Source organism: Dendrobates tinctorius, unplaced genomic scaffold (assembly GCF_039654945.1).
Source record: "Dendrobates tinctorius isolate UK_male_01 unplaced genomic scaffold, ASM3965494v1 ptg000158l, whole genome shotgun sequence".
Classification (NCBI taxonomy): domain Eukaryota; kingdom Metazoa; phylum Chordata; class Amphibia; order Anura; family Dendrobatidae; genus Dendrobates; species Dendrobates tinctorius.
Genome location: NW_027361825.1, coordinates 12,515,373 through 12,529,139, shown reverse-complemented (window position 1 = coordinate 12,529,139; position 13,767 = coordinate 12,515,373). Strand labels below are relative to the sequence as shown.

The window sequence follows — 13,767 nt, the reverse complement described above, 5'->3', positions numbered from 1 at the left end:
GGAAGGAGCCTTTGGTCGGCTGGACTCAGAGAGTCAGGTGACTCTGACAGGAACTCCTCTCGTTTTCTCTCTGACCGAGAAAAACGTCAGGGTTCACTGTAAACACGGGGTCACGGTGAACTACGCAGTAGACACAGTAGTGTTTGAGGGGACCAAAGGTGGTGAGTGCCAAGGTAGAGGGATACCACGGGACTTAGTCTATGCCTGGGAGAGGGGCCGGGACTTTCTTTTGTTTGATGACATTTGGTCGGATGATGGAGATGCTTCGACTATGGGGCCAGCGGACACTGAGACAGTGACGGCTCCTGACATGGACAGGTCAGAGGTAGAACTGACCAGAGGAAGAAGTACATCTGCCCAACTGACGGACCTGACGTCTCGTGATAAGACAGATGGTGGGCTGGGAGACGAGACTACTGGACTAGACACATTGGTGCTGGACGGTAACTGGAGGGTTCACTCGACTGGGGTGACTGACCCAGTGGTACCCTTTAACGATATAATTAAAGAGGTAGTGGTGCGACACGTGATGGACAAAAGAGAACAAGATCGTGAGATACAGCTGATAAAGGAGACTGTAACAAAACATGTCGAACGGGAGAGAGTCCTAAGGCAAGCAGCTGAGCACAGAGTGGATGAGCTGGAGAAGGAAGTCTCTGAGCTCAGAGGTCACCTGTCAGCGTGTAAAACCATGAACAAGACCCTGTTGGAAGATATGGAGGTGCTCAGAGAGGCCCAAGAGAAGCATCAACAGGAGATTCTCAGGAGAGAGGATGAGCGTCGCTACCTGGCAGAGGAGAAAGATAAAGTTCTGCAAGAACTCAGTGGAGTAGTAAAAGGTCTTCTGCAGGAGAAGTGGAGGGGCGAAGACGTACAGCGGCCTTGCCCGACTGATAGCAAGGCAGAACTGCCAAAGCCCATCTTGGAAAAGGGTCCTGAAGACTGTAAATCTCAGGAAGATGGTGAGCCAAGAGCTGCACAAGACAGTCATCCGGTCATGACAGATATCTTGAGGGAAGTGTCCGTGGGGAACCCAGAGCCATCTGTCCAGGATGAGAGCAAGTCCACGACCTTCAAGGTTGTAATGGAGGTACCCGAAGACGTGCGAGAAGAGTGTGCCAGCGAAGGTGTGCATGAGACCTTTAAAAAGGCAGTAAAGGCCTATAGTGTGAGCTGGGCACCAGAAACAGACCAGTTGGTGATACTGGCAGAAACGGAAGACACAGAGAGAAGGGTGGCTATCCTGAAGGAGATGCACCTACAATGTCTCCGCACGAAACAGATGCTCGTGGAGCGTAATAGGAAAGCCGCTCGACGTCTGGAGCTTGCAAGGGAAGCACAAAGTCGGCTGGGCTTTGTGGAAGACATAATTCCGGTACCCAGAAATCTGGTGGGGAAAGTCGTTGGCAGACTTGGAAAGGTGATGCAGGAGATGGTGAATCGATCCTGTGTGAAGAGAGTGAGGATCCCACCTGCTGGTGAAATCCAAGTCGTTATTGAAGATGACATGGTTCCTGTCATTGTGGTTGGTTCGGTGGAAAGCATTGGGAAGCTTCGCTTGCTCCTGGAATATCGGGTAGCGTACCTGAAGGAGATTGAGCAGCTAAGACAGGATCGGCTGCAGATGAATAAGCAGATACAGAACGTCAGGTGGCGTCCACCTCCAACCCAAGTTGTAAAGACCCGAAGGGATCCTCCAAAGAATGAAAGGACAGGTAGTCGAAGACAAGAACGTCGAGAGTCCGCAAGTGGTAGTTCTAATCTTAGTAGCATAGGCACGAGACCCGGTGGTGGACGTAGCGACAGAGGGTCAGACTCATACCAGCCAGTTAGCCCAACTGGACGTGGGACTCATGACCGTATGAACCGGGAGAGTCAGCTAGTGAGAGAAAGGTCGGGTGATGGAGCGCACTGCAGACAGATGGAGACTAAAGAGTGCCTGGTCACCCTGACGGACTTTGACGGGAAGGCCAAAGCCCAAGGCCGAGATGCTGACCGCTGGGGGCGGGGGAGGCCTAACGTAAATATGATGCAGTATGACTGCCGAAACAGATGGAGACGGTCCTCTCGATTGGTAGGGCAAGGTGACATGAGTGCCCGGTCTCAAGATCCCTGGGTGATGTCATGTGTTCAACCCCACAAGTTTGAACAGAGGGGGGAGGTATGTGGTGTAGTTACCACTATGTCAGCTAGGGGGCGCTGTGTGGGTGTCCCAGGACGGGTGTACAGGCACATTCAGTGTGGTAACAGGAGCAGGGTCCTAAATGACCATTATGGGTCTCAAGGTGGGTGGCCTTGGGATGCAGGCTCCAGGGTGTATTGATCAGCAGAGGTACTGCTGATCTTTCTGTTACACTGTGTCAGGGAAACCTATGTGTGTCTATACAACCTTTAGTGATGTCATAGTCATGTGATCACCTGTGGGTGTGGTTACAGGGCTATGTAATTGAGGTGTTTGGCACATGTGAGAGAGAGTGGAGGGAGTCTGTGAGAGTGTGGACAGACTTCCCTGTGTCCAGGTGGGACACTACAGAGAGGGGCCTGTGTGCTAAGGAAGGAGAAGCCTTCCTGGGTCTGCGGCTGCAGATATAGCGCTGCTCTGGACATTGCCCTGAGCTGGGTATATTAGTTGTATATGGGGAGGACTACACCTCCCAGCATGTGCTGAGACTCTCGGTCCGAGTCTGAAGCCACGGACGTTTATGTTCTTTTGTGCCTAAGCTAGAGGCTATTTTGGTGATACGCTGATTTATGGTTTATGGAGCAAATAAACCTCATGAACTTTGGGAAGAACCTGCCTCATGATTGTCTCCCGCTGCACCTGAGCGAGTCGAATCCCTACAATATATATATATATATATATATATATATATATATATATATATATATATATATATGACATTCCAGTAAAAGTGGGCAGTGATATGAAATTTTCTAAAAAAAAAAAAAAAAAAGATGGGAGCTTTACACATATACAATATATTGTAATAATTGCAGTATATTGTACAATTACCTTTCTCCTATGAAGCCCAGTCATAGGTTTTATAGGTAGGTAGTTACCCAAGCCTTCAGTAGGCCCCTGTTGGCCATTAAAACGCCACCGACTCCCAATAATTTGGTTGTGGGATGTGTAGGAGGAGGTGGTGCAAGTGTTGGAAGAGACGCCCCATATCCCAATTCCAATCTCGTAAATGCCACAGTCACAATTGAAGACAGAGTCTAGCTACAATGACAGCAGCGAGATTCACATGCCGGCTGTATGATACTGTCGGCACCTGCAGGGAGAGGGCTAAACTCCGGAGCCTGCGCCATACATGCAATGCATACATGTACCATGAATGCCGCGGTGAAAATCTAGGCCGCGTGGCTTCTTACATCGCATAATGGGCCCCCTCTCTTGCCCAAATTTGCTTGTGACCCTTTTCTATTCATACCGTGTAGTTGGCGCTGGGGTATTGGCCCTTGCAGGGTCTGATCATACAAATCCTCTTCTCAGCCTTAGGGATACAAGTTTCCTTCTCATAGACTATTCTCAGCGAGTTTCCAAATCCACATGTGCGGGAGCATGGCGTCCACTCAGTGTCGGGTTTGCAGGGGTGAGGTTCTTCGGGCGGCTCCTCATCGCGTTCTGGATCTGTGGAACATATTAGAAATGAGATGTCACCATTGTCGGTCAAAAGCAAATATGAAAATCCTTCCGGCAAAGATGCCATCTGGACAGTGGGGCAGTAATTGCGCCCTTTTGGAGCTTCTGGCTCTGGGGGGCGGGGGAGAGACCGATTTTTGGCTCTTTAATTCATGCATCCATATACCCTGACCCTTACTTCATTTACTTATTTCTTATTGAGAGAAACCAGTAAGATAATCCATACTGAGAACCTTTTACTTGGATAGACCCCTTTATATTACACTTCTTAAGGGGCAATGGACACCTTCAGGGTTTCACCTTAATTTTTTCTATTTCTATAATTGGGTTTCCTTCAAAAAAAAAAAAAATACACCATTTAACTCCCATATCCTTTGCTTATTGATGGCTGAAGAATGAGTTAACCAAGAATCTGTCAGTGAACATCTCCTAACAGGAGAGTTTATATAACTCTTACCATTGTTCTTCTGAGCTCCTCTCAGCAGATTTAGGATCTAATGCTTCAGCTCAACTTTCCCTTGGTCAGAAATGAGCTGTGATCAGAAGGAAGATCTGTAAGAATGAGCTCACTGATAGATTCTCGGGTAACTCATTCTGCAGCCTGCAATAGACAGTGCAGCACAGAGGCTTTAGGAGGAAAACTGGACAAAATTTTTAATGAAACCTAATTGCCAAGTGCCAACATTATTTTTAGCCAAAAATCCATCCATCTATGAATAATAAAATGCCTTTAAGGAGGTCCAAATCTTGTCCAGAATTAGAAAAAACAGATCTGTATTTACTTTTAAAGCCATAGGCAATAGAAAAGTTTTTGCATTTATAGAATAAGATGGCGCAATCAAGTAATTCATATAAGACATACAGGGACTGGTACATACTTGAAGGGCACTTTTCTGACCTTTTATAAAAGATTGGGGCAAGTCGGGTATTTAGGGATTAAAAACACATGTGACATGCACACATATGAACAAGTCGGTAGGACAATGTTCACACCCCCCACTGACTCAAACACAAACAGAGAGCACAGAATGACAATTGTGCAAAAATATCCTGCAGTAAAACTTTTAACAGTAGTCAGCAAGTGCTGATAAAAAGATGATAACAAATACAGGGTATTTAGTCGATACTTTTTTTGCAAAAAAAATGTATACCAAGCTGCTCCACCGCGTCAAGGTAACCCCTATTGAAGCAGTCCCTATTTAGGGAGCATAGATGTAGATGTACTAATTAATTTATAGAACCTTTTCCTTATGCCACCCATCTTTCGGGCCGTCACTCGGACATCCATGCACCATCTCTGCCTCCACCACCCATATTAAGCTCCGCCCTCAGATCCATCTCATCACCTGAATCGGGGGCATCTCTTCTGGTCCTGATATTTGCCTCTTCATCTGTAGAATTATCTTCTAGAGTTGGATAGACATTAAGGGGTTCAGTTGAGTCTTCAAGCCCACTTGACTCCTCCAGACATCTCCATTGGGCACAGCTCTGGCCTGGAACTATGAGAACAGTCCGTATGTAATAAACTCCCTTGACAATGACCGAAGAATGAAATGTAAAGAACCCAAACAAGCCCCCCCATTCATAAGGTCGTACAGAAAAAAACATGGCGGCTTTCTTCTAAGAATGGGACCAAACCTGTCTATGGGTTGTGTCTCGTACTACAGCCCACACCCATTGAAATGACCTGCCATCCCATACACAACCTTTGCACAGGTGCAGCACAGTTTTTGGAAAAAAGCGATTTACCCCTGTCTACATGCCACTTATGTTCTTACCAGTCTCTAATCGCATTTCTTTGCAGTTGGGTTTGGTGGGTTTCTCCAGTGGGGGGCACAGAGGGACACAGTGGATATTTCCATTCTCACATTTGCAGTAACTTTCACGGCCCAGCTTAAACTCTTCTCCATGGAGAATCTCATTGCTGTTGTGGAGGCAAGACCGTCGCTCATGATGGACTAAAAAAGGGTGAAAAACAAATTATAGGTCAGGTCCACTTTACTGTTCACACGAGATTTTTTTTTTCGCTCTTTTTGAAGTGGATCATGATGGAATCTGCTCCAAACTAGACACTGTCAAATCTTAAAGGGGAGGTCCACCTTTAAGCTACAAGTCTGCAGGCGCTTTACTCTATGGAGGCTGCAAAAAAATTAAGAAAACACTTAAGAAAAAAACTTTCCCTAAACTTTTCAAAACTACTGTAGGAAAAGAAAAAACTTCCCCCATAAAACAGACAGTTTCCTGAAGCAGTTTTCAGGGAAGAGCTGAACACAAAGGGGAAGAATTTATTTTTTTTGCACATTTCTTTTGTGAAAGTTCAATTTTTTGCCATTTTTAATATAGCGTTGAATCTATGATGGCTTTTTGCAACATTTTTACACTGCTTATTTCAGTCCTGGCCATATTTTGGGTTGGCTCTACAATGTGGGTGCAGATTTCATTATCCAGATGTCCTCAGCTAATTCATAATTTGCAAAAATTTGCCCACAATGGGACAAAATCTAATTTTTTCATTGGCCCATTTGAAGACTAATGTGCAACTTTTTCAAACTTAAAGGGATCAAGCAACTTTTCATTAAGGGCACAAAACGATGTCAAAAGAGGGGGGGGGTATCTTAATTTGTGCCAAATTTATCAAATATTGTGCGTGAATTTTCATGCATTTGGAGCAAAGTGCACTAGAAAAAATATAATTGATGACTCTGGGTCAATATATATTGAAAAGTTGCAAAAATTCTCATTATATAGTTAGTAGACTTATGTAATTACAATAAATTCTAACAACACAAAATGACTGTTCAAACCAAGCACAGGCGCTTGGTGCACCCTTGGTGTGGCCAAATACTACATTGCACCTTCCCATCCACTAGTTTTGTATCCAGTCATTTTTGCTGACTTACTCTCTTTGAAGGGATATTCTCACATTAAACATTTATGGATGTGTCATAAATGCATGTTTAGGACCCACACTCTTCTCTGAAATGGGGCCACTTCACTTAAAGCTAAAGGACAGCATAGTCCAGCCTAATTGTTGAGATGGCCAACTCATTGACTGTGGTAGAAGAAGATAATATGACAAACCCTTGCAAACCCCTTGCCGCCCGCTGGGGTCCTCCTGATAGTCGCACATCAGATTTCTAGAGGCATCACATGGTCTAAGCCCATCACATTCAGTGCCAAGGCCTCGGACACAAACGGTACACCCACAATCACAAGAGTCCAGCACCGGCGTTACTCCTGGGGGACACGTAGGGACTTCCGAGCACTCACAAGTTTGAGGACATCCCTAAAGGACAAGAAACAAGAATATACATTAGTACATATAGAGTAATGCAGACTTAATGGATCACAGAGGAAAATCCTACCATTCTCTTCCCTAATGTACATGTCCCACATAATAACATCAAGGCAAATTCAATATATGATGCCATTTCCAAGCATTAGCAGAGACGTCTGCAGGGAATCCCACAAGAAGCCGCCACTCTATATGCATCAACATGGCCTCCTGCCATTGGCCAGATGAATATTTGAGTCATAATGTACAGGGCCTGAGGTTTAGTATTTGCACCAACAATAGGATGCCTGTGCCAGGAGATAATGGCTGATATGAGATAGGAAGGAAGGGTGATGGTAACGTCTTATTTTCAGAAGTTCTTGTACTTAAAGATGAAGTTATTATTAAATATTTCTGTTCCCCCTTTCCTGATTATAAGCCAAGTACAGGGTGTCCTACTGTTTGGAACCTCAACAATGAATTACAATGAGAAGAAAAACCTGATATCAAAGTGTCCCCTCCCCCTGCAGCTCCCCTGCAGGGGTAATGAAGCATTGCATGATGCAAAACCATTTTGACTACCCTACACTTACGTTACACTCTTATTTGTCTGGTGTCCAATTGCCCATAACTCAGTTTCTAGTAAATTAATAGCTGCCTGTTCTACACAGGGTAGAGGCTGGCTGTGTTAAGCCCCCGTCACAGACAGCGATCTCGCTAGCGAGATCGCTGCTGAGTCACAAGTTTTGTGACGAGATAGCGATCTCACCAGCGAGATCGCTGTGTGTGACACTTATCAGCGACCGACCCCCTTACCGGGTATCGCTGATCGTCCTCGAATGGCCAGGACATTTTGTTGATCACTGGTCTCCCGCTGGCCAGCACGCATCGCTGCGTGTGGCAGGCGGGAGACCAGCGAACTGGAGCTGGTAACCAAGGTACACATCGGGTTTCTAAGCGCCGCGCGGTGCTTAGAAACCCAATGTGTACCTTGGTTACCAGCTCCCTGCACCAGCGTGCTGGTATCTAACGTACACTGAGGGTAACTAAGCGATGTGCGTCGCTTGTTACCCGCGTGTCGCTGTCCTGATCGCTGGTGAAGCTGCCTCTTTGGCAGCTCACCAGCGATCATGTAGCGACACACCAGCGATCCTGACAAGTTCATATCGTTGTCGGGATCGCTAGTGAGTCGCTATGGGTGACGGGGACCTTATACAGCCGGCATCTGCCTCTGATAGCATCGATAGGAGATAGCTGTCATTCCTTCTGTTTAACGATTTACACCCACTACCAACTGCAGCCTTGCAGCGCTTAGGTCCTGGGTTCAAATTCCACTAGGGAGGGAGGAGTTTGTATGTTCTCCCCATGTTTGTGTGGGTTTCCTCCAGGTTCTCTGGTTTCGTCCCACACTCCAAAGACATACTGATCAGGAATATAGATTGTGAGCCCCAATGGGGACAGTGATGCTAATGTCTGTAAATTGCTGTGGCGTTAATGGTGCTAGTGTAGGAGGAGGGGCCTCCGCCGAGTACCCGGCCCGGGAACCGAGAGGACCGTCTTCTAGGTTCCTGGGGGATCTGTTTCCGGGAGCAGAGTTAGGGGATGGACCGCTGAGACTGACAGGACAGTTGATAAAAGGGACGGAGAGGGCCAGTCTGGGTGAGTCAGCAGAACGGGAGAGAAGGAGGAGGAGACCTGGTGAGGGCCAGGGAGTCAGAGCCACGAGCAGCAATCAGAGAGGAGTACAGCAACAGGAGGGAGACTCTCGGTGGACCGCAGGGAGACCGCGCCGAGCCTACCGACAGAAGAAGACTGCTGCCTCACTCCAGCTCGTGGCTGCGGCTTACTCGCAGCCATCTGTGGCCGTCGCCGCCTCACTCCAGCTCGCGGCTGTGGCCTCCTCGCTGCTGCCCGCAGCCGCTGCCGCTTCACTCCCGACCATGGCGGTGACTTATCCATTGCCGGCCGCAGCTGCCACTGCTCCACTCCAGTCCGTGGTAGGGGCTGGGCCGGCACCCGCCGCAGATCCTCCTGTGCAGCCGCAGGCTGCGCCTGTGGCCTATCAACCGCCACTTAGCATCGCCGCTGCCAGCCCCTGTCAGGGGGCCGCGACCTCCACTCTCCCACTCCCAGGCGGTATCTCGCTGCCTCCGCTGGGGGATATTCCGCCAAAGAACTCTCCGCGGGCCTGTTGTGCCCCTGCTTCGTCTGGGGGTCGGAATGCCCAAAAACTACTCCAGATCCTCAGCGGCTGGGCCCAGTGGATGCGATGCCGACACACCGTCGAACAGGATGCCGAGGGACGTCCGGACGGATAAGTGACACATAGTAACTAAGGACCCGTAGTCGGCCATTCCGTGGCCCTATAGTGACCGGCCTTTGCCGGAGTAGTCGTGTTCTCCCAATCCGTGTTTATGTGTATTTGCTCCCTGCGAGGACAACTACTGTTATTTTGTTGGGTTGCTTAGAATAGCCCTCACGGCATTTAGCTATAAAAGTTACTATCTAAAGTTTAATCTGTCTCGCGTCTTGTCACTGCATCCTGCGTACCTGCAATTACCACATTTGGCGTAGTCGGCAGGATGCAGTCTCCGAGTGCGGACAGCGGCACCCCAGGCCAGAGCAGGGCCATAGACACAGCAAACAATCAGGGTCCCTGGTCCAGCATTTCTCTGGGGGCTATGCTAAACAACCTGCCTAGGTTCTCCAGTTCCAACACCATGCTTTGGAGCTGGGCAGAGCGAATGCGAGGCCTCTTCCGAATGCATCCGATGACCCCTGACCAGAAAGCTGAGGTAGTTCTCATGGCATTGGAAGGGGAGGCCCGGGATTCAGTAATCTTGAGGTCCCCGGGACACCGCAACACTTTTGCTAGGGTCTTGCGGATTCTGGAAGAGTCCCATGGGGATCCGACAGATGTGGGAGAGTTGAGGACCCGGTTGTTCAGTCGAATGCAGGGAGAGGGGGAGACTATCACCCAGTATATGAATGTCCTCCAAGAGTTATATACAGCCATCGAGCGGAAGGACGGCGTAGGGGTAGGACCTATCGACATTACCTTACGCGACCTGTTAGTGACTGGACTCTGAGACCCGTTGATAAAGTAGGCATTACAGACCGAGTGAACCCACATTTAGCTTTCTCTGAGGTGGGGAGTCAGGCACGTGTACGAGAGCAGGAGCATGGAATGACGGTCCCCGTGGGGAAGGTCCAGAGTGTGGAGGCCGCTGTGACTGCTGTCGGGGAGCCCCAATGGATAGAAGAGATGAAACAAGAGCTGAAGAACATTAGGGGCAAGTTGGCCAAAGTGAAGAGAAGGATCGAGGTCATGACTGGGCGGCCTAGTTTCAATCCCGGGCCCTGGGGGCCTCGCAATGCCCAGAGTGGCTGGCCCTCACAGCCCCAGTGCTATGAGTGCGGGGAGCTGAGCCACTTCGCACGAGAGTGTCCGCGGCGTGGGAGACGCCCACCCCAGCCGCCATTAAACTAGAGGGCTCTGGGCTGGGGAGACGCCGCTTTAAGCCAGAAGTCACGACATGGGGTGGTGGAAGTCCCGAAGATCTGGTCGCAAAGTAACGACCATGCCTGCAACTTACTAGCATTTCCCTGAGGCAGTGAGACCCCAGTGGGGATCCATGATAAGACTGGTAGCCGCCAATCAATTACCGGTCCCTGTCGCCGGGGTAGTTTGGGTGCAGATGACACTGTGTGGCAAATCCCTCGGCCGCAGGGGAGTGACCCATGGGGAAACCAATAACAAACATCTAGTCATTCTGGGCATGAACATCCTGCGGGAGTTCAGCAATTTACTCCTCAATGACCCCACGCAAGACACTCTGAACCAGTGGGGTTCCCGCACGCCCCAAGGGCAGGTCTTCCAGCAGTTGGTGCGAGTTCTCCAGGACTGCCAGGAGGGCGAGGCACTGGGCAAAGTCATCGCGCCAGCGGCTCCCCCACTTATGCTGCCCCCCGGGCAGACAGTGGTGGCCCTGCCTATTCAGGCCCCGGTGCCTTTGGAGGGTGTGGAGATGCAGGTGGAGCCGTGCTACTCGGAACACCTGCCTCCTGGCATACTGGTGGCCCGCTCCCTGGCCACTGTGCGGAGAGGGACTGTCCTGGTGCGCTGCGTCAACCTAGAAGACCAAGACATCGTCTTAAGGCCCCGGGTCGAGATGGCCAAGCTGGTGAGGCCGTTGGAAGAGGTGCTGCCAGCCACTACGGTCCAATCGAAGGAGCAACCCGAGGACCCTTGGGCAGTGACTATTCGAACTCTGCAGACTGCCGAGCCTTCGACTCAGGAAAAAGGCCGAAACATCCTGGAAAGAATGCGGGTCGAACTCTCCGGCCTGGCTCCCGCCCAACTTCTCCAGGTAGAAAAACTACTAGGACAGTATCACGGGGTATTCGCTAGCCGCAAGTATGATTTTGGATGCACCACAGCCATCACGCACGGATTTCCCACGGCAGGAACGGCCCCCATACGGGAACGATACAGACAAATCCCTCCACAACTATACCAGGAGGTAAAAACTTTACTGGCCCAAATGCTGCGGAAGGGGGTTATACGAGAGAGCAAGAGCCCCTGGGAAGTTCCCATAGTGTTGGTTCGCAAAAAGGATGGCACCCTGCGGTTCTGCGTGGACTATCGAAAGCTGAATGCCTGTACCATCAAAGACTCGTACCCGTTGCCCCGCATAGAAGAATCCCTGTCTGCTTTGGAAAAGGCGAAGTACTTCTCAACTTTAGATCTGGCCAGCGGGTATTGGCAGGTGCCGATGTCGTAAGAAGACAGGGCTAAGACGGCGTTCATCCTTCCCATGGGGCTGTTCGAGTTCAATCGGATGCCGTTCGGGCTGGCCAATGCCCCGGGGACCTTTCAGCGGCTGATGAAGCGGTGTCTGGGGGATCTCAACTTCGAGGCCATGCTGATATATCTGGACGACATCATCATCTATGCTGCAACGTTTGAGGACCACCTGAATGGTTGGGGCAGGTGCTCGGCCGGCTGCAGAAGTACAGGTTGAAGGTGAAACCCCAGAAATGCCACCTGTTTCGCACCCAGATTGAATATCTGGGGCATATTGTCTCTGCCGAGGGTGTTAGACCGTCCCTGGAAAAGGTTGCTGCCATCCAGGGATGGCCTACCCCCGAAACGGTAAAAGACGTGCGGGCCTTCCTGGGTTTGGCCGGATACTACCGTCGTTTCGTAAAGAATTTTGCACGCCGGGCCCGAGCCCTGCAGGACCTTCTAAAGGGGGCTCCTGCCGGGGCGAATGGACGGAAAATCCAGTGGCAACAACCGCAAGAGGAAGCTTTCCAAGACCTTACGGCTGCACTCTCGGGTGCCCCGGTGTTAGCTTATGCGGATTTCTCACAACCATTAATACTACACACCGACAGGAGCCTCCACGGGCTAGGGGCTGTATTGTCACAAGTGCAGGACGGCTGGGAGAGAGTGATTGCTTATGGTAGCCGATCACTTCTTGACTCCGAACGTAACCCTGACAATTACAGCTCCTTTAAGCTCGAGCTCCTCACGGTAGTGTGGGCCATGACGGAGCGGTTCGCAGAGTACCTGGTGGGCTCCGAAGTGGTGGTGCGGACCGACAACAACCCACTGGCCCACTTGGAAAATGCCAAATTGGGGGTTCTGGAGCAGCGATGGGTGAGTTCAACTACAAGCTCATCTACAAAAGAGGAGCAGAAAATGTGCACGCGGATGCCCTCTCCAGGATCCGGCACACAACGCCAGGGAAAAGTCGAGCCGACGAAAGGGAAGTAGAAGAGACGCCGTACGCCCTCACCGCCGCCGTGCTCACAGCTGCCACGCAAGAAGGACCCCCAAGGGGTATGCTGGAGCAATCATGTGACAGATGGATCCAACAGCAGCAAGAAGATGAAGAAATTGTGCTCCTACGCCGATGGGTGACCACCGGCAGACTACCCACCGACGCCCAGAGACAGACTTCGTCTCAGGATATGTTGCTGATGCTACGCCAATGGGAGAAACTAGTCATCAAGAAAGGACTATTGTATCGTAAGGCGGTATCACGGGCGACGTCTGCAACAACTTGGCAGGTAGTCATGCCCAGAGCCCAACTCAGTGAAGTGGCTCAGGAAGCCCACGAAAAGGGGGCTCACTTCGGAGTTCAAAAGACCTTGCAATGGCTGCAGCAGATAGTTTACCATCCGCGCTTGCACGCTGCTGTGGAAGAAACTTGCCGGGCCTGCCGCCTATGTGAGCTAGCTAAACCACCCACACAACGGACCCCGGTGCAAACGATACTGACATCAGCACTCCTCGAGCTCTTGACGGTGGACTATTTGACCATTGGCCCCGCATACCAAGTATGAACATTGTCTCGTCATGGTGGATCACTTCACCAAATTTGCCGTGGTAACCCCCACCCGAGATCAAACTGCGGAGTCAGCCGCCTATGCAATCTGCAAGAACTTTATCCAAGTGTACGGCTGCCCTCAATGGATACATTCAAGAGCATGCTTCCTGGGGAAAGTTATGGAGGAGCTACATCGTCTCTATGGTATCAATAAATCTCAGACCACACCATACCACCCACAGGGAAACGATTTAATCGGACACTAATTCAAATGTTATGTTCCCTGGAGACTGACCGAAAGGCCCGCTGGCCTGAGTATGTTCCTAAACTAGTGTGGGTCTATAACAACCGGGTGCACCGGGTTACCGGCTATACCCCCTACTCACTGCTATTCGGGCGAGAAGGCAAAGGGATCACGGAGGTAGAACTAAACCCGGAAGAACCCCAACCCTGGTCCGGGGTGTCATCATGGGTCCAAAACCACCGTCATCGGCTACAGACCCTTCACC

At 50.2% G+C, this 13,767-nt stretch overlaps 1 protein-coding gene across 2 annotated transcripts in view; it reads right to left on the bottom strand.

Moving 5' to 3' along the window:
• Window positions 1-13,767, bottom strand: part of LOC141051669 (CCN family member 1-like) — a 31,386-nt gene that overhangs the window by 11,622 nt on the left and 5,997 nt on the right. The window contains exons 1-5 of one of the 2 annotated variants that reach the window (XM_073548671.1): window positions 7,012-7,147; window positions 6,728-6,932; window positions 5,425-5,604; window positions 4,993-5,145; window positions 3,435-3,634 (exon numbers count right to left, since the gene is read on the bottom strand). In XM_073548671.1, the coding sequence (XP_073404772.1) occupies window positions 3,435-3,634; window positions 4,993-5,145; window positions 5,425-5,604; window positions 6,728-6,932; window positions 7,012-7,077 (804 nt within the window). In that variant the 5' untranslated portion in view covers window positions 7,078-7,147. Of the gene's footprint in view, window positions 1-3,434; window positions 3,635-4,992; window positions 5,146-5,424; window positions 5,605-6,727; window positions 6,933-7,011; window positions 7,148-13,767 lie in introns of those variants that run through there. The other variant, XM_073548672.1, reaches the window with a different exon arrangement.